The 20,403-nt window shown below is 40.7% G+C and overlaps 2 protein-coding genes and 1 long non-coding RNA gene across 7 annotated transcripts in view; 2 read left to right on the top strand and 1 right to left on the bottom strand.

Moving 5' to 3' along the window:
• LOC124262089 overlaps positions 1-11,641 on the top strand; it is a 35,889-nt gene extending 24,248 nt beyond the window's left edge. Inside the window, exons 4-5 of the mRNA XM_046696523.1 lie at positions 10,675-10,914; positions 11,047-11,641. Of these exons, the coding sequence (XP_046552479.1) occupies positions 10,675-10,914; positions 11,047-11,555 (749 nt within the window). The 3' untranslated portion in view covers positions 11,556-11,641. The remainder of the gene's footprint in view (positions 1-10,674; positions 10,915-11,046) is intronic.
• LOC124262090 (cyclic GMP-AMP synthase-like) overlaps positions 1-20,403 on the bottom strand; it is a 47,233-nt gene that overhangs the window by 16,325 nt on the left and 10,505 nt on the right. The gene's annotated exons all lie outside the window — the stretch shown is intronic.
• Positions 16,121-18,692, top strand: LOC124262096. The gene is made up of 2 exons (XR_006894496.1): positions 16,121-17,504; positions 18,606-18,692. It is a non-coding gene; the product is annotated as an uncharacterized LOC124262096 (long non-coding RNA).

Here is a 20,403-nt window from a genome sequence, read left to right as displayed (position 1 = left end):
TGAAGCCAGATGTACAGTCAACCCAACAAGTAGTATACATATATTAAAGCCAGATGTACAGTCAACCCAACAAGTAGTACACATTTATTGAAACCAGATGTACAGTCAACCCAACAAGTAGTATACATATATTGAAGCCAGATGTACAGTCAACCCAACAAGTAGTATACATATATTGAAGCCAGATGTACAGTCAACCCAACAAGTAGTATACATATATTAAAGCCAGATGTACAGTCAACCCAACAAGTAGTATACATATATTGAAGCCAGATGTACAGTCAACCCAACAAGTAGTACACGGGTATTGAAGCCAGATGTACAGTCATCCCAACAAGTAGTATACATATATTGAAGCCAGATGTACAGTCAACCCAACAAGTAGTACACGGGTATTGAAGCCAGATGTACAGTCAACCCAACAAGTAGTACATATATATTGAAGCCAGATGTACAGTCAACCCAACAAGTAGTACTCATATATTGAAGCCAGATGTACAGTCAACCCAACAAGTAGTACACGGGTATTGAAGCCAGATGTACAGTCAACCCAACAAGTAGTACATATATATTGAAGCCAGATGTACAGTCAACCCAACAAGTAGTACACGGGTATTGAAGCCAGATGTACAGTCAACCCAACAAGTAGTACATATATATTGAAGCCAGATGTACAGTCAACCAAACAAGTAGTATACATATATTAAAGCCAGATGTACAGTCAACCCAACAAGTAGTACATATATATTGAAGCCAGATGTACAGTCAACCCAACAAGTAGTATACATATATTAAAGCCAGATGTACAGTCAACCCAACAAGTAGTACACGGGTATTGAAGCCAGATGTACAGTCAACCCAACAAGTAGTATACATATATTGAAGCCAGATGTACAGTCAACCCAACAAGTAGTGCACAGGTATTGAAGACATGGCGTCTGTAATGAACAAAAGTGTCTTATCAATGCTCGTTCTCCCCTTACACCAAGCATAATTTCCAGATCACTTTAATAAAGTGAGCATGTGTTTATTTTCTTTAAAAGTCACCGGGACAAGAATTGCTTTTATGTCAAGGACCTTTTAACGTCGAATATTTCTATTTTACAGCACCTGAAAACTCAAGACTTTTGTATACATTTTTTTATTCTGCCGATAAATTCATACCGATAAGAACCATACAGTCTCTCCTATACCTTCATATTCTATACAATACCATGACCAATGATTTTGATATATAGCTCGTGTTTTTCTCCCGATTGCATTATCTTAACACAGTCAGGGATGTCTATCTATATTTCACAGACCTGTCGAGAGTATCAACATGTATACTAAAGTGACACGTTCTCCTAACATTGTCGCCTTTGAACCAGTTCCTAAAACAACCTTACAAAACTTCCAGAAAAGACCATTTGTTATCACCCATAATCTCTGAGAAAAAAAAAAGAAATAACAGGCTTTATCAGAAGATAGCTTTTTTAATATAAATTTTGAGCACATTTTGTGAATTTGCCAGCGCTATCGGTTGGACAGGACATGTTTGCCTTTCAGAGAACACCACATCATCGGATTTCATGGATCCATTCATCATATTTGCCTTTCAGAGAACACCATATCATCGGATTTCATGGATCCATTCATCATATTTGCCTTTCAGAGAACACCATATCATCGGATTTCATGGATCCATTCATCATATTTGCCTTTCAGAGAACACCATATCATCGGATTTCATGGATCCATTCATCATATTTGCCTTTCAGAGAACACCATATCATCGGATTTCATGGATCCATTCATCATCAGAGAGACAACACCATATCATCGGATTTGATGGATCCTTTCATCATATTTGCCTTTCAGAGAACACCATATCATCGGATTTCATGGATTCTTTCAACATTTTTGCCTTTCAGGTCTAACTGAATCTTGTAGAGATCGAGAATGGGTGTTCTGTGGCGTTTGTGCCGTATGTTTCGTGAATGGCGGTGGGGTATTGTCTCGAGCTCGTCACGACGAAAATGGGGTTCGAGTCCCCACATTGGTACAGTTGGTGCCATTTCTGGTTTTCCAACGGTCCCTGGCTCATCATGATTTCCGTCAGTATCTCCATGTCTACCCAAGCAACCATAAACGCTGTTGAAAGGTATTTATTTCGCTGAGAAATTTTCGTTTAGCTGAAATACTCTCTGCGAACTTTATACGGGTGGGTGTTTTCGCATTTAGATGAAGGCAATAGTACTGTGCTAAACCACAAAGCTGTATACGTTCTATGTTTTTTGTAGCGCAATTTAAATCTTACAATCATTTACTTGATATTTGTAGTGGTGTGTGCTCTTGTGCATAGAGACTAGGGCAAGCAACGTTTGTCAGGGAAAGTCCTTGAATGGGTCACCGTGTATGTTAGGTTGACTCCTGAGAGTTTCAGGACTTCAGTCGGGCCCCACAACGATGCCCACGTGACATATGTAGCCTCACCTCAGGCAACTGTGAGTTTGTTGAAAATTGCCTCTGTTCACTCAGCACTGAATGGGTTAATGGATAAGACATATGACTGATAGCCTTCTTCCGCCTTACAGACAGCTTGTGATAACCGGGGTATTAGCGACTTGAGCATGCACAAGTGCACAGGTGCTACATAAATACAGATTATTACACGGGCAAGTGTGTCATACGACTTATATGAAACGAGTGTGAAATTTTGTATTCCCCGAGCGAGAGCGGTTATTGATACTTAAGATCCAGGTAGGACTGTCTTCAGCAACCCATGCATGTAGTAAGAGGCAACACATGTCGTCGTATCCTAATTGCGTAGATTTTGAAATGTACCTGGTTCAAGGACTGAGTTTCATTCTGAGAAGAAGTCAGCACAAAAACTGGAAAGGAATATCAAATGTCTGCTATGACTTCCGTCTGTTCAAAGAAATTATGACATCAAACCATGTTTTCATTGGAGTTGTCCAAATGGAAGCTAGCTTGCGAAGACGTAACACACCATCACGGTGCCATTTCACAAGGAGATTAGGAAAAATGTATTCAAGTGGTACACTCTCAAATTTAATAAGTTTGGTCAGGATAGTGTGGTTCGAGGCAGCCCTTCAGTTTGACCATCGTGGTGCTGGAGGTCTTCCGGATCTGCGCCATGATTCTTTTGTTTTGTCCCCTGATGATGCTGGGTCTGAAAGATTTCACATGGCTTACAACGAGTCCGACAAACCACGTCATGAGGTGGAAAGTCGAGAAAAGTCAAATCATCTTCGGATGTACGAGACGGACGATGCAAACTGTCCCTTAAAAACTGATTGTACCTTGAAAAAAGAAATCCGTTAAATACGTCTTTCCTCCATACGTCAAACCCTATACCAGAGTGTTACTGTTCCCAGCATCACATGGGAAAAAATACTCTTAAAAAATGATGTCAACAATCTCCAAACCAGCGGAGACACAAACGTACACAAACCACCGTGTCCGTGTTACATCTGCTCCAACGTTGTCTGTCGTCGGCGTTGATGCTCTCGGAATCATGTCAGGTACAGGGCACAGGAAGGTGCAGTCATTACAAAGTTATATAACACCCTTAGTTACAAGCGTACTCGTTCTGTAAGTACAATAGTTCATGGTAAAACTGTACTTTATTACTCAAGAGATTATGTTTTTGTGGTTAGTGATCAACTCCTTGTGGTGGTTTAATGTACTGATAAGCATTCCGTCAGTATGTCAGTATGCTTGTATGTCAGTAGCATATGCTAGTATGTCAGCAGCAAATGCTAGTATGTCAGTAGCATATGCTTGTATGTCAGTAGCATATGCCTGTATATCAGTCGCATGTGCTAGTATGTCAGAAGCATATGCTAGTATGTCAGTAAAATACGCTAGTATGTCAGTAAAATACGCTAGTATGTCAGTAGCATATGCTAGTATGTCAGTAGCATATGCTTGTATGTCAATAGCATATGCTTGTATGTCAGTAACATAAGCTAGTATGTCTGTAGCATATGCTTGTATGTCAGTAGCATATGCTAGTATGTCAGTAGCTTATGCTATGTTAGTAGCATGTCAGTAGCATTATGTAGCATATGCTAGTCAGTAGCATATGCTAGTATGTCAGTAGCATATGCTTGTATGTCTAGTAGCATATGCTTGTATGTCAGTAGCATATGCTAGTATGTCAGTAGCATATGCTTGTATGTCAGTAGCATATGCTAGTATGTCAGTAGCATATGCTAGTATGTCAGTAGCATATGCTAGTATGTCAGTAGCATATGCTACTATGTCAGTAGCATATGCTTGTATGTCTGTAGCATATGCTAGTAGCATATGCTAGTATGTCAGTAGCAGCATATGCTAGTATGTCAGTAGCATATGCTAGTATGTCAGTAGCATATGCTAGTATGTCAGTAGCATATGCTACTATGTCAGTAGCATATGCTTGTATGTCTAGTAGCATATGCTAGTATGTCAGGAGCATATGCTTGTTTGTCAGTAGCATATGCTTGTATGTTAGTAGCATATGTTAGTATGTCAGTAGCATATGCTAGTATGTCTGTAGCATATGCTAGTATGTCTGTAGCATATGCTAGTATGTCTGTAACATATGCTTTTATGCCAGTAGCATATGCTTGTATGTCAGTAGCATATGCTAGTATGTCTGTAGCATATGCTTGTATGTCTGTAGCATATGCTTATGTCTGTAGCATATGTTAGTATGTCTGTAGCATATGCTAGTATGTCTGTAACATATGCTTGTATGTCAGTAGCATATGCTAGTATGTCTGTAGCATATGCTAGTATGTCTGTAACATATGTTAGTATGTCTGTATCATATGCTTGTATGTCAGTAGCATATGCTTGTATGTCTGTAGCATATGTTAGTATGTCTGTAGTAGCATATGCTTAGTATGTCAGTAGCATATGTTAGTATGTCATATGCCTAGTAGCATATGCTTGTATGTCTGTAGCATATGTATGTCTAGTATGTCATATGCTAGTATGTCTGTAGCATATGCTAGTATGTCAGTAGCATATGCTAGTATGTCTGTAGCATATGCTAGTATGTCTGTGTATGTCAGCATATGCTAGTATGTCTGTAGCATATGCTAGTATGTCTGTAGCATATGCTAGTATGTCTGTAGCATATGCTAGTATGTCTGTAGCATATGCTAGTATGTCTGTAGCATATGCTAGTATGTCAGTAGCATATGCTAGTATGTCAGTAGCATATGCTAGTATGTCAGTAGCATATGCTAGTATGTCAGTAGCATGTATGTCAGTTAGTATGTCTGTAGCATATGCTTGTATGTCAGTAGCATATGCTAGTATGTCTGTAGCATATGCTTGTATGTCAGTAGCATATGCTAGTATGTCTGTAGCATATGTTAGTATGTCAGTAGCATATGCTTGTATGTCTGTAGCATATGCTTGTATGTCTGTAGCATATGCTAGTATGTTCGTAGCATATGCTAGTATGTCAGTAGCATATGCTTGTATGTCTGTAGGATATGTTAGTATGTCTGTAGCATATGCTTGTATGTCAGTAGCATATGCTAGTATGTCTGTAGCATATGTTAGTATGCCAGTAGCATATGCTTGTATGTCTGTAGCATATGTTAGTATGTCTGTAGCATATGCTTGTATGTCAGTAGCATATGCTAGTATGTCTGTAGCATATGTTAGTATGTCTGTAGCATATGCTAGTATGTCAGTAGCATATGCTTGTATGTCTGTAGCATATGTTAGTATGTCTGTAGCATATGCTAGTATGTCAGTAGCATACTAGGGACAGTTATTATTATTGTTGGCGGATGAGATCATGTTCGGCGAGCTACATGACAGCATAAATTAGGCTTAAGACACTTAATGTATGGTATTCTGTATGAGGGAAGTAACTTCCGTGACAGTGTTCAACCACAGTCAGTGGCAGACAGGAGAACAAGCTCGACTCCGCCTGTGAGTACTGAAAACGAGAAACTAGGGATCTGAACATGTTGACAGGTCAGTATGAACTAGTCGTTCTGACAGTGTGATAGTACAAAATGTAAACGAGAAAGACGTATTGTTTATTCTGGTTATTAATACATGTATGCGTGTACAACTCTTTATAAGACATTTCTGCTAAAGGCAGCATTTATGATACGACTTATGGATGTTTATGGATCAACAACAAAGAAGAAAGATACCATGAAATGAGCAAAACGACCTGGTTGATTCACTGTACCAATAATTTCATTGTCAATGATGTTATCACGCTCACGCCCCACGCCCCCCTCCCCAACCAAGTAACGCCTCGCTCAACATGCGTAGGTTGCCGGTGACCTATTCTCAGAATAACACGTGACGTCATGCACCAGGACAAATAACCTTCAGAGACGGAAGTAGACAATGACTCAACAGGGGAAACCCAGTGTTATGTTGGTTAAGGGCTCACACCCACTGCCTTTTTCTTTTATGGACTCGAATGAAATTTTCATTATCGGGTATCTACCACCTGTTATATCTGGGCAACCGGGGCATCAGACCTCAAGATTTCCAACGCGTGACTGACTGACTGACTGAGTTTGCTTTTACGCCGCTTTTAGCAGTATTCCAGCAACATCACGGCGGGGGACACCAGAAATGGGCTTCACACATTGTACCCATGTGGGGATTCGAACCCGGGTCTTCGGCGTGACGAGCCGACGCTTTAACCACCTTTAGGATACCCTACCCTTCGGCAACACGTTTGTCGTAAGATGCAACACATGTCATCGTATCCCAATTGCAAAGATTATGAGATGCAACCAGTTAAAAAACTAAATTCCATTCTGAGAAGAAGTCAGGACAAAATTAAATGTCTGCTATGACTTCCATCTGTTTAAAGAATTTATGACATCAAACCATGTTTTCATTGGAAGTGTCCAAAATTTAAACGAGCTGGCGAAGACGTAACACGCCACCAGGATGCCATTTCACAGGGAGATTAAGAAATATGAATTGAAGTGGCATCACTCTCCCCCTTAGTTTGGTCAGGAAAGTGTGGTTCCAGGTAGCCCTTCAGTTTGACCATCGTGGTACTGTAGGTCTTGGGATCTGCGCCATGATTCCTTTGTTTTGTCCCCTGATGATGCTGGGGCTGAAAGGTTTCACATGACTTACAGTGAGTCCGGCAAAACACGTCATGAGGTGGAAAGTCGAGAAAAGTCTAAACATCCACTGTACCTTGAAAAAAGAAATCCGTTAAATACGTCTTTCGTTCATTGTCCTTTATCCAACCCTGTGCCAGATTATTGCTATTCCCAGCAACGCATGGGAAACAATACTCTGAAAAAATGATGTCAACAATCTCCAAAATAGCGGGTTTATTTCAAACGTACACAAACCACTGTGTCCGTGCCACGGCAGCTACGACGTTGTCAAAGGTCGGTATTGATGCTGTTGATGCTGTTGGAATCATGTCAGTTACTGGTAAAAAGTCCCATAACAACAACCTCTTTGCAAGCGTTCTCGTTCTGCTAGTACAATAGTACCTGACGAAACCGTTCTTAATTACACTACACATGGGGCTAGAGATTATGTTTTTGGGATCAGTGACGAACAACTACACACAACACACACAACACACACACACACACACACACACACACACACACACACACACACACACACACACACACACACACACACACACACACACACACACACACACACACACACACACACACACACACACACACACACACACACACACCACAAAAACATACGCACCCCTCGTCCCTCAACCCAGCGTAATCTAAAGGTCTGCCTTAATGTTATATTGTTAAAACCGTATCCTTTGCAGACGTTGACATAATTATGAATATTTAAAGTCGTTTACACCCGTAGGCGACCTGGTTAAACCAGTTCTTGGAAAATTGGATTTCCTGCGAACGTATAAAAGAAAGTACAACCCGACCTCAGCCTTTGTGAGTTCCAAGACTCTGTACATCTCTTCTTCCGCCTCAACAGAAAGCCCACGAAGACCTTGTGGGGGTGTAATGTATTGATCAGTAGCATGTGCTAGTATTATTGCTGACGGCGGAGATCATGCTTGGCGAGCAACATGATAGCATAAAATACGCCCAAACATTGCGGTGTCACGTGACAGACATTAAATGTATAATGTTATGAATGAGAGAAATACTTCAGTGAGAGTGTTCAACCACAGTCAATGGCAGACAGGAGAACAAGCTCGACTCCGCCTGTGAGTACTGAAAACGAGAAACTAGGGATCTGCATATGTCGACAGTTCACTATAACTAGTCGTTCTGACAGTGTGATAGTACTCACTGTAAACGAGAAAGACGTATTGTTTTTTGTGGTTGTTAATACATGTGTGCGATAAAACACTTTATAAGACATTTCTGTGCATTTATGATACGACTTGGTGTTTATGAATCAATAACAAACAGCAAAGATACCATGTAATGAGCAAACCGACTTGGTCGATTCACTGAATCAATAATTTCATTGTCAGTGATGTTACGTCAGCAACAATCCACGTTGGTTACTATGGCACACAGTCGACCACGCCCCAACCAAGGAACGCCTCGCTCGACCTGCGTGGGTTGCCGGTGACCTATTCTCGGAATCACACGTGAAGTCATGCATCAGGACAGGTAACCTTAAGAAACGAACGTAGACAATTATTCAACCGTGAACGCCCAGTGTTATGTTGGTTAGGATCTCAGACCCACTGCCTCTTTTCCGAGCGAATCTACACAGTCAACAGTGTCTAAACTAACCCCCGATCCATACGGCAGATATTGAGTACGCATTGTTGTACAACGAATCAAGCCAACCATGTCAAAGAAGAATGACGGAAAGCGACAATGTCGTGACTGCAACAAGTGGTTTGTGGATTTAGGTAAACACAAGATATGTCATGGTAGAGAACAGTCTGTGAGGCAAAGGACAAATGATGACAAACAACAATGTCGTGACTGCAACAAGTGGTTTGTGGATTTGGGTGAACACAAGATATGTCATGGTAGACACCAGTCTGTAAGGCAAAGGACAAATGATGACAAACAACAATGTCGTGACTGCAACAAGTGGTTTGTGGATTTAGGTGAACACAAGATATGTCATGGTAGACACCAGTCTGTAAGGCAAAGGACAAATGATGACAAACAACAATGTCGTGACTGCAACAAGTGGTTTGTGGATTTAGGTGAACACAAGATATGTCATGGTAGACACCAGTCTGTAAGGCAAAGGACAAATGATGACAAACAACAATGTCGTGACTGCAACAAGTGGTTTGTGGATTTAGGTGAACACAAGATATGTCATGGTAGACACCAGTCTGTAAGGCAAAGGACAAATGATGACAACAAGTGGTTTGTGGATTTGAGTAACCACAACAAATGTGATGGTAGAAGTCGCCCAAGAATGTCTCCATGTGTGAATACCACACCCTTAAGATCCGGTAACCCAACTACCGGACAACACATGCCCCATTCAAACGTGATGCGTGGAGATGTCGTGGCAAAGATGGAAGATTTTATTGAGCACATGGTCAGTACTAAAACACTGAAACATTCAAAGAATCCAAGGAGTGATATTTTGAAGTTCTTCAAATATGAGGTGACACTGAAACAAAATGAAATCGGGGATGTGGCACCGATTTTTACAGAGTTGCAGAACGATATCTGTACCTTTCTCAAATCGAAGACGCCTTGGACGTGGACCGTGTTTCGGGGAGGTTCATATTACGACAGAACTAAGGTGAGTGTTCGTTGCTGTTTAGTTTGTTTGTTGTTTAACGCCACACTCAGCAATATCTTTTCATCAAAGTACTTAGTATTACACAAACATTCTACACCAGCATATGGACACTGAAGGTATAACAACTCACATCTCGTGTGTTCACTGAAATCATAGTTGCAGTAGATTAAGTGTGAATTGCGACAACATATGATAAGCACATGTTACTGATACATGTCGTAATATTTTCTCAGAGGATTATAGAAGCACCACCACACTTAAGATCAAAGTGTTAGCCAAATAGAAATATCTCACAGTTTACAGAAAGATCTTTCATAATCATGTTTACCTGTAGGTGCACTGCTCAGCCTCCAGTTTTCTTGTTTAAGGTGTCTCGACCCAATGAAATGGATTGTTTATTCATTCCGGAAGTTGATTCACCTCTTCAGCCAGTGTATAGGGACTGTTATCCTGGCTACTGCAAGGTCAGAGTTGAAAATACGTCTTCAGCTCTTAACAGTCTGTGCAAAGATAGCTTCCTCAACCCTGGGGAGTATAGGCAGTATTTCTTTGACCTGATGGGCGAATTTGTGCGCAGAAATCGCAGGTGTAAGAGTAAGTGTGTTTATTTCGTGTTTAACTTTGCACTCCGCAATAATTCAGTTATATGTCGGCGGTCTGTAAATAATCAAGTCTGGACAATCTAGTGATCAACATGAGAATCGATTTACTCAGTTGAGTAAGAGTAAGAAGAAGATGTGGTATGTGTTATGATGTTTTCACCCCAAGGGGTGATGCATCCCAAACCACAAGACCTACTGATCAGTGTTTCAGTAATTATAAAGGCTTGGTAATGATGGAAATACACGTTCATGAAAACTGTGTCATCACCTCTGTCGTTCCTTGCCTAAGTGGTTCCTTCACTTTAGTGGTATAGATGACATTTCTTTCTCACAGGGAACCTAAAACACCAAAACTCCCCATCATTCGGCATCACCTACACCGGCACCACAACCTTCCACGGCACCCTTGACATCGACGTGGACATCGTCCCAGCAATCAACATACCACAGTGGCCACCGTCTTCGACTGCTCGGGATCTAAGCAAATGCGAAAATCTCAAGGAAATATCCCATTTCATCAACCTTTCTGACATCAAGGAAAAAGGATTCAACATTACAACAAAGTGCTGTCCAGGTAGGGTCTTCTCAGTTATTCCTAAGTACGACTTCATTTGAAAATGCCAAGTGGGTAATGTCTATCGAATCTTCTTCTTTGCATAATATCACAACATCGGTTCAAATACTAAATTGCTCATATTTCTTTCAGCACACCATGCAGACAATCAGTGGCAGATGTCGTTCTCCCTCGCTGAGAACAAACTCACTTTGCACGGGAACAAAGACAGCTGGAAGCCTATCCTCCGAACAATGAAACGAGTGATGGAGATTGCCAAGGGCCAACAGGGCCTCACGGTCACAGGAAAATCACAGATGATCCAGCAAGTCGCTGAACACACCAAACAACATTACTTGAGGGATGCCTCATTTCGGTTATGTTTCACAACTTACCACATCAGGACGTTGATGTGGACGTTGTTGTACGACCTCAGCGCCGGGTTCCATGTGTGGGAGGATGAAACTCAGGAACATAGGTTACACTTCTGTCTGGGCAAGTTCAAGAAAATGTTGACTGGCGAGATGACGGTGCCCCATTTCTTCCTGCCTAACGTCCGGAATATGATGAGCACGGTGCGTTGGAAGGACAGAGAGTTCATGTACATCTTGGTCAGATCCATGGAAATCCTGTTTTCTAGAGTCACCGACCAATATTCGTAAACATAAGTGAGTGAGTGAGTTCAGTTTTACCCGACTTTTAGCATCATTCCATCAATATCGTGACTGGGGACACCAGAAATGGGCTTCAGACATGCAGGGACTCGAACCCGGGTGTTCGGCGTGACAAGTTTAATCCGGAACTATATCCTGTGATCGTCAAGCACGCCTTGTGGCGTAGGAATATGTATCACTTCACTTCATGATGGCGGATTAAACTAGTAGTAAGGAAGTGAAGTGATACATATTCCTACGCTTCACGGCGTGCTTGACGAGGTACATTGATGTAACTATAGTATATTATATTATCACATCCCTCTCATTCAATTAACGATTAGAGTCCATGTAATTTATGAGAGAGAATGTTATAGTCTTTGCAGAGATGGGCGCTCAGGGTGATATTTGTTAAGTTGAGTAATCGTCATTTGAGAATTAACGTGAATCATTATTTGAGGATTAACTTGAATCCAGTATCAGATGAGTAGGACATTTCAGTCGTCATAGTGTTTCGGCGGCCTCACAATCCGGCCTGACCTGGTGCGGGTCACTTCTGGTGCTGGGACATCATGTTGGTGGAGTGGCTGCCTGTCGGTTGTTGGAGGACTGGCAGATTCGGCTGGTCTAACATAAGCTGGGGTATGTGCCTCTCGGAGGTGCAGCCTATTCCTCCGTAACAGTCTACCTTCTGGGGTGGACACCACGTATTATCGCGGCTCCTTAGATTTTTGCACCACGATGCCTGGTTTCCAGTTACCAGACAGCTGGTCCTGAATTCCGAATTGTACCAGGGGAAGTAACTTACTGCCAGCTTGTTGGTCATGGTAGTACGTCTGCTTCATTTGGCGAGTTTCTAGATGTTCTCCTAGTTTGTCTATGTTGTAATCTTCATTCCTTACTCTAACTGGTAGATTCGTTTTCATTCTCCGTGCATTGAGGAGTCCTGAGGGTGACGGAAAATGGTGATCGATCGGGGTTGTCCGTAGTACCAACAGTGCTTTGTCGTAGTCAACATGAGAAACTTTCGCCTTCTGTAATGTGTTCTTGACAGTTTGTATCTGTCTCTCTATAAACCCGTTGGGACGAGGGTAATGTGGGCTAGATGTTACATGCTCAAACTTCCATTCTTTGGCAAAGTTGGCAAAGTTGGCAGATGCGTAGTGTGGGCCGTCGTCACTTACTAGTTTTTCAGGGATGCCTTGTTCTGAAAATATGGCCTTCAGTGCCTTGATGACGGCATGACTTCCTCCAGTCTCAGTTATTTTCCGGACAATCGGGAACTTGGAATAATAGTCACACAGCATAAGGTATTCATCTCCTGAGAAGTAGAACAGATCCGTACCTAATCTCCCTTAAGGAGTATACCATCTTCTATCGTCAGTTCATGACGGAAAGACCAGTAGGGTCTCATTGGGACAGGCAGTGATTTCTAGCGTTCTGGCCATCCTTCCAGAATAATTTCTTTCAGGGCTTGTAGCTCAGCGTCACGTCGAGGTTCTTCTTTGAGGGATTTTAGTTTCTGTTCTGAAAACTGGACAATGTCTACACGAGTGTCCAAGTCTATGGTCACACTGTTTGGTGTAGGTGATCTCGAGAGGGCATCTGCCAGTTCCATGTCCTTACCAGGACGATACTTGATTTTCATGTCATATGGTTGAACTCTTAATAGCATGCGTTGGAGCCTCTGTGGAGCTGCTGATAGATTCTTGAGATAAATCATCTCAAGGGGTTTGTGGTCGGATTCAACAGTAAATTGCTTCCCATACAAGAAGGTATGGAATCTCTCATATCCGTACACCACTGCCAACATCTCACGTTCGATATTTGCATACCTCTGCTCAGTTCCACTGAGTGATTTGGAGGCAAATGCTACGGGTTTGTCTTTCTGAAGGAGAACAGCTCCGAGTCCTTTTGTAGATGCATCGAATCTCACAGCTGAATCGACTTGTGGGTTGAAATAGGTTAGAGTTACTTCGCTGCACACACTCTCCTTTATCTTGTCAAATGCAGCTTGGTGGGACTGATTCCATGTGAATTCTGTCTTTCTTGATGAGTTCTCTCAGAGGAGCTGAGTGTTCAGAGAGATTTGGGATGAATGGTCCCATGTAGGTTGCTGAGAAACTCTTGTACCTTCTTTGCATCACATGGTGGTGGAATGTCTCTGATGGCGTTTACCTTTTCAGGATCGGGACACATTCAGCGTCAAATACAAGTCCGAAGAACTTAATCTTGTCGCACTTGATTTCACATTTGTCTGGGTTGAACACGAGACCATGTTCTCTTGCTGATTTCATCAGTATGTTCATGTTTTTGTCATGCTCCTGTTCCGTCTTGCCGAATACTGCAACGTCATCGGCGATGCATATTGTACCTGGGCAGTTGGTGAGTATGTGGTCCATTCTTTCTTGGAACACATCTTGACTCAGACTGAGACCAAATGGCAGTCTGAGAAATCGGTAACGACCAAATGGGCTGTTAAAGGTAGTGAGCTTGCTTGACTCTTCATCTAGAGAGATAGACCAATAGCAATGTCGGGTGTCCAGCTGGGAGAAGACTCTGGCTCCAGAGAAACGGTGTGTGAATTCCTCCAATGTAGGGGTCTTGTAATGTGGTCGCTTTATGGCCTGGTTAAGATCTTTGGGATCTAAAGAAACTCGTAGTTGTCCACTGGCCTTGCGGCTGTAGGCAAGGCTCGAAACCCAATCTGTCGTTTCGTTAACCTTTGTGATAACTCCCATCTTCACCATCTCATCCATTTCAGCTTGAATTTCATCCTTGAGATGTATAGGGCATCGTCTTGGAGCATGGACTACAGGGGTGACTGTAGGATCAATGGTGATATGGAACTTGCCTTTAAAGTCTCCTATACCTTGGAAACGGTCTGGGTACATTCGTAACAGTCCATCTTTATCTGGTATTGAGTCCACAGGAGTCTGTTTAACTTCGCAGTGGAGGGTAACTTGGCTTAGTTTACGCGAGGTAGGAAGTCCGCAGATAATCGGGCCTTCTGAGTCAGCAACATAAAATACTGCTCCGCTATCCTTACCTTTGTAATGACAGGGTATGGTTATCTTGCCATACTGCGGTATCCTGGCACCATTATATGCACTCAGGATTGTTGTGGACGCTGTCGTCGCACCACAAATTGGAGTCCCTTGGGGTGATATCTTGTGAGGGTACATCAACTTGCAAACTCTGAGAGGGAATAGATTACCTTGAGCCCCTGTGTCGACCTTTGCCTTGAGATGAGCAGGGCTGTTATTATCTAAAGAGATATCGATAGTTGCGAATACTTCTTCTCCGTCGTCCTCAGTGCAATCTGATTTGATGACATCAGTGGTCTGGAAAGTAAGGGGCTCGAAGTGTTGTTCGATATCCTCAGGGTTTTCGCCTGTTGAAGAGTGGATATTCCTTTCTCGATGAGGCCTGGAACGACCTCTTACCCTCAAGTGACTTCGGCCTCTTCCATGGCCACGCTCACGTGCTCGTCCTCGATGGTTTGATGTGTTACTTCTACACATACTCCAGTGATTCAGCCCTCCACACCTCTCACAAAATGTCCCATGAGCAGGGCAGGGCTGTTCCCACACTGTTCACACGCAGGTACACGCGGGTGTTGTTCCTTTCTTATGGCATTTACACAGGACTCCTGAGCACCTTGTAGCTCGGCCATGTGTTTAATTGAAGCTTCCTGAACTCATGCTGAGTCCATTGCTTGTTCTAGAGTTAATTTGTCATCTTTGCCAAGCAACTCCTTTTGAAGTTCTGGCATCTTTGTTCCGAATATCAATTGTTCTATCAATCTCTCATTCATCTCATCTTGTTTGAATTTACACCTAAGCGCTTGAAGCCTTAATCTTGACATCATTTTGCTTGAATTTTTTAAGGTATAGGCGTTGCAATCTGTAATTCACGCTTGGTTTAATCTGTGATTCAAATTTGTCAAAAATATATTTGGAGTCTTTCTTTTGTGTCTCTGTCAACGTCCAAGAGTTGAATGCTTTTATTCCCTCGTCACCGGCGTTTGTCGTCTTTGATATTTGAAAAATAAAGTTCACATCTTTGGCGAAAAAATCGAAATGCCTCCGCTAAATCCGGGCTTGACCAGTAGTTATTATATCCATGCTTGTTTGCGTATGGAATGTTCAGATCCCGTAAGTGCTATTTTACCGTTTATCGAGTAGCGATAACAGGATGTTTATCCATGAGCGCGGTCATCTTATCACGTGGTCGCTATTAGTGAGCTCCTTGCAGCGACGACAGTTCTAAACATAGTAAAAGTTCAAATCTCTTGATAAAGTTCACAATTTTCTTATTCTCGGATGTTTCCTTATGTTCGAACGTACTTGATACCGACACTTTAGACCTTAACCGAGGTACAGGGTGACGAAATCAGTTCAAATCAATCAAATTCGAAGTCCGTTACTGACCACTCTGTCTGCAAGCACTAGCACCAGTCGGCTTACACTGCTCAAATCTTCGTTTCACTGACAAGGAAACCGTCGTCATGACACAAACCATAGTTCAAAAGTTCGAGTCGAGGTTCGTTTCTTACGCTGCCACCATGTTATTTTTCTGGATGCAGTTTCGACGTTCGTACTCGTGGTAAGGCAGGGACAACCAAAGCAGACGATACTACTAGTTTAATCCGCCATGATGAAGTGAAGTGATACATATTCCTACGCCACACGGCGTGCTTGACGATGATAGGATATAGTTCCTACTCGATGTACATTGATGTAACTATATTATATTATATTATCACATCTACCACAAAGCCCCGTAAACTGAACTGACCAGATGTCCTTTAAGTACTAGTTTAATAGACTCTCACCAAAGTGACATTTGTTGTGAAAATATCAACACGTTTGATAAAACGTGAGACCCTTTTATCACCCAAACTCTTGAACAGTGACGACAGAGATTTGATTGTAAAACGAAGAACTAACCAGTTTCTTTATGAAAAGTAGAATAGGCAATATATCCCATTTGAGACAGAGATTTGATTGTAAAAAGTAGAACTAACCAGTTTTTTTATGAAAAGTAGAATAGGCAATATATCCCATTTGAGACAGAGATTTGATTGTAAAAAGTAGAACTAACCAGTTTCTTTATGAAAAGTAGAATAGGCAATATATCCCATTTGAGACAGAGATTTGATTGTAAAAAGTAGAACTAACCAGTTTCTTTATGAAAAGTAGAATAGGCAATATATCCCATTTGAGACAGAGATTTGATTGTAAAAAGTAGAACTAACCAGTTTCTTTATGAAAAGTAGAATAGGCAATATATCCCATTTGAGACAGAGATTTGATTGTAAAAAGTAGAACTAACCAGTTTCTTTATGAAAAGTAGAATAGGCAATATATCCCATTTGAGACAGAGATTTGATTGTAAAAGTAGAACTAACCAGTTTCTTTATGAAAAGTAGAATAGGCAATATATCCCATTTGAGACAGAGATTTGATTGTAAAAAGTAGAACTAACCAGTTTCTTTATGAAAAGTAGAATAGGCAATATATCCCATTTGAGACAGAGATTTGATTGTAAAAGTAGAACTAACCAGTTTCTTTATGAAAAGTAGAATAGGCAATATATCCCATTTGAGACAGAGATTTGATTGTGAAAAGTAGAACTAACCAGTTTCTTTATGAAAAGTAGAATAGGCAATATATCCCATTTGAGACAGAGATTTGATTGTGAAAAGTAGAACTAACCAGTTTCTTTATGAAAAGTAGAATAGGCAATATATCTCCCATTTGAGACAGAGATTTGATTGTAAAAAGTAGAACTAACCAGTTTCTTTATGAAAAGTAGAATAGGCAATATATCCCATTTGAGACAGAGATTTGATTGTGAAAAGTAGAACTAACCAGTTTCTTTATGAAAAGTAGTAGAATAGGCAATATATCCCATTTGAGACAGAGATTTGATTGTGAAAAGTAGAACTAACCAGTTTCTTTAAAAAAAAGTAGAATAGGCAATATATCCCAACCAATATTCCCATTTGGAGACAGAGATTTGATTGTGAAAAAACTATTTAGAACTAACCAGTTTCTTTATGAAAAGTAGAATAGGCAATATATCCCATTTGAGACAGAGATTTGATTGTAAAAAGTAGAACTAACCAGTTTCTTTATGAAAAGTAGAATAGGCAATATATCCCATTTGAGACAGAGATTTGATTGTGAAAAGTAGAACTAACCAGTTTCTTTATGAAAAGTAGAATAGGCAATATATCCCATTTGAGACAGAGATTTGATTGTAAAAAGTAGAACTAACCAGTTTCTTTATGAAAAGTAGAATAGGCAATATATCCCATTTGAGACAGAGATTTGATTGTAAAAAAGTAGAACTAACCAGTTTCTTTATGAAAAGTAGAATAGGCAAATATATCCCATTTGAGACAGAGATTTGATTGTGAAAAGTAGAACTAACCAGTTTCTTTATGAAAAGTAGAATAGGCAATATATCCCATTTGAGACAGAGATTTGATTGTAAAAAGTAGAACTAACCAGTTTCTTTATGAAAAGTAGAATAGGCAATATATCCCATTTGAGACAGAGATTTGATTGTAAAAAGTAGAACTAACCAGTTTCTTTATGAAAAGTAGAATAGGCAATATATCCCATTTGAGACAGAGATTTGATTGTAAAAAGTAGAACTAACCAGTTTCTTTATGAAAAGTAGAATAGGCAATATATCCCATTTGAGACAGAGATTTGATTGTAAAAAGTAGAACTAACCAGTTTCTTTATGAAAAGTAGAATAGGCAATATATCCGATTTGCGACAGAGATTTGATTGTAAAAAGTAGAACTAACCAGTTTCTTTATGAAAAGTAGAATAGGCAATATATCCCATTTGAGACAGAGATTTGATTGTAAAAAGTAGAACTAAACAGTTTCTTTATGAAAAGTAGAATAGGCAATATATCCCATTTGAGACAGAGATTTGATTGTAAAAAGTAGAACTAACCAGTTTCTTTATGAAAAGTAGAATAGGCAATATATCCCATTTGAGACAGAGATTTGATTGTGAAAGTAGAACTAACCAGGTTTCTTTATGAAAAGTAGAATAGGCAATATATCCCATTTGAGACAGAGATTTGATTGTGAAAAGTAGAACTAACCAGTTTCTTTATGAAAAGTAGAATAGGCAATATATCCCATTTGAGACAGAGATTTGATTGTGAAAAGTAGAACTAACCAGTTTCTTTATGAAAAGGAAAAGCGGCAATATTTTCCATCTGAGACAGGAAATTGATGATCAAATCAAATTGGAAGGATGTATCACTGCCACCATATTACAGGTATTTTCACTGACAAAACTATTGTTTATATGACATCCACTCACTCACTCATTCACTCACTCCACACCAAAATAAAACACTGATGCTAAGATCAAATTGTAAGTTTTGGTAGATTGGGTCCTTGACAAGTTGGAAAGAAATTGCCCAGAATTGTAATTCATAATGGAAATAAATGAATATTCGCCTTGTTTTCTTTGTGCAATAATTCTATCGAATGGATGAGCAGATGTCGGATTAAACACAGATGAAGTCAGGGAATTAGGGTTGAATGTCGTGTTCAAAGTTTTACACGGATACAGTGATGTACGTTGCGTCCACGACGTGTGGCAAGGACAGCTGACTACTGGATTTGTTGGTGGTTGGTGTTTAACGCCGCACTCAGCAGTATTCCAGATATGGACCAGGCACTCCAGTGATCAAAAGCATGAGCATCGATCTACGCAAATGGGATACGATGACATGAATCTAACCAGAATTCTAACCCAGAACTTCACGGGTTTGTTGCACAGATAAAATACGAAACAGAAGGGTCAGTTCCTCCTCAAGTTCAGGAGGTTAGTGAACGGAAAGTGGCAATGTGACCGTTGATGAACGATATGAGATCATCTAGATACCTAATGCCCATGTTGTTGGTCTTGTTGTCATGTTGTCAGTCCCAACTTAATTTCCATACACATGCATTATAAACGTGTCAGTCCCAGAGGACAGCTGATGGAACATGCCGACATGCCTAAATGTTTATACATTTCTAACATTTCACGTTTTGTCTTCTAAAAAGACTTCAGCTGACACTTACTTCCATTCCAGACAAAATCCTAAAGATGGCAGTATAAATGTAACTTAAATATACATTTAACAATAACCATCCTCCCTCAATATGCAAAACATGTTCCAGGGAATGAAGTGTTTTCTCACGTTCGACGAAAGTGTATAGTGGGGTACAAAGTTGCAAAAAGTATGGACCTGTACGCGTCTCTTTGCACGATTTGTATGCAGAACTAAAGCGGAAACCTTCTGATTTTAGAGGCAGGCCAAGGACAGATAATTTTGACAAATTTCTTCCCATTTTGGCGATATTACATCATGTTTGATAAATGCTGTTTGTTAAAGTATTATCAGCGTTGAACTTAAAGTTCCATTTTGGAATTATCTCATACACACACCTATGGGCTTCACACATTGTACCGATGTGGGAAATCGAACCCGGTCTTCGGCGTGACGAGCGAACCCTTTAATCACTAGCCTACCCCACCGCATCCAACGAAATATAAGCCAGAAGTGTAACATACACAAGTTCCTAAGTTCTCTCTCACTGCTACAATGGTCCTACTCTTCCAGGAACCTCTTGGGGAGTTTTAAAGTACACTTAGTGTCCCGCTCCACCTTAACGTCTTTTAAACAAAATGTGGTCGGACTGTGATCGGACTTTCTGATTTCCGAATGATGCTTGTCTCTACCATCTCAGCGACAACTGCTTCCATGTGTCAAGAATGTCCTTGCATGAGATGCCCTCAGTGGGAAATGGTTGTATACCCGCCTCCCT

Source organism: Haliotis rubra, unplaced genomic scaffold (assembly GCF_003918875.1).
Source record: "Haliotis rubra isolate DU_JTF1 unplaced genomic scaffold, ASM391887v1 Scf820, whole genome shotgun sequence".
Taxonomy (NCBI): Eukaryota; Metazoa; Mollusca; class Gastropoda; order Lepetellida; family Haliotidae; genus Haliotis; species Haliotis rubra.
This window is presented reverse-complemented; position numbering and strand designations above follow the sequence as displayed.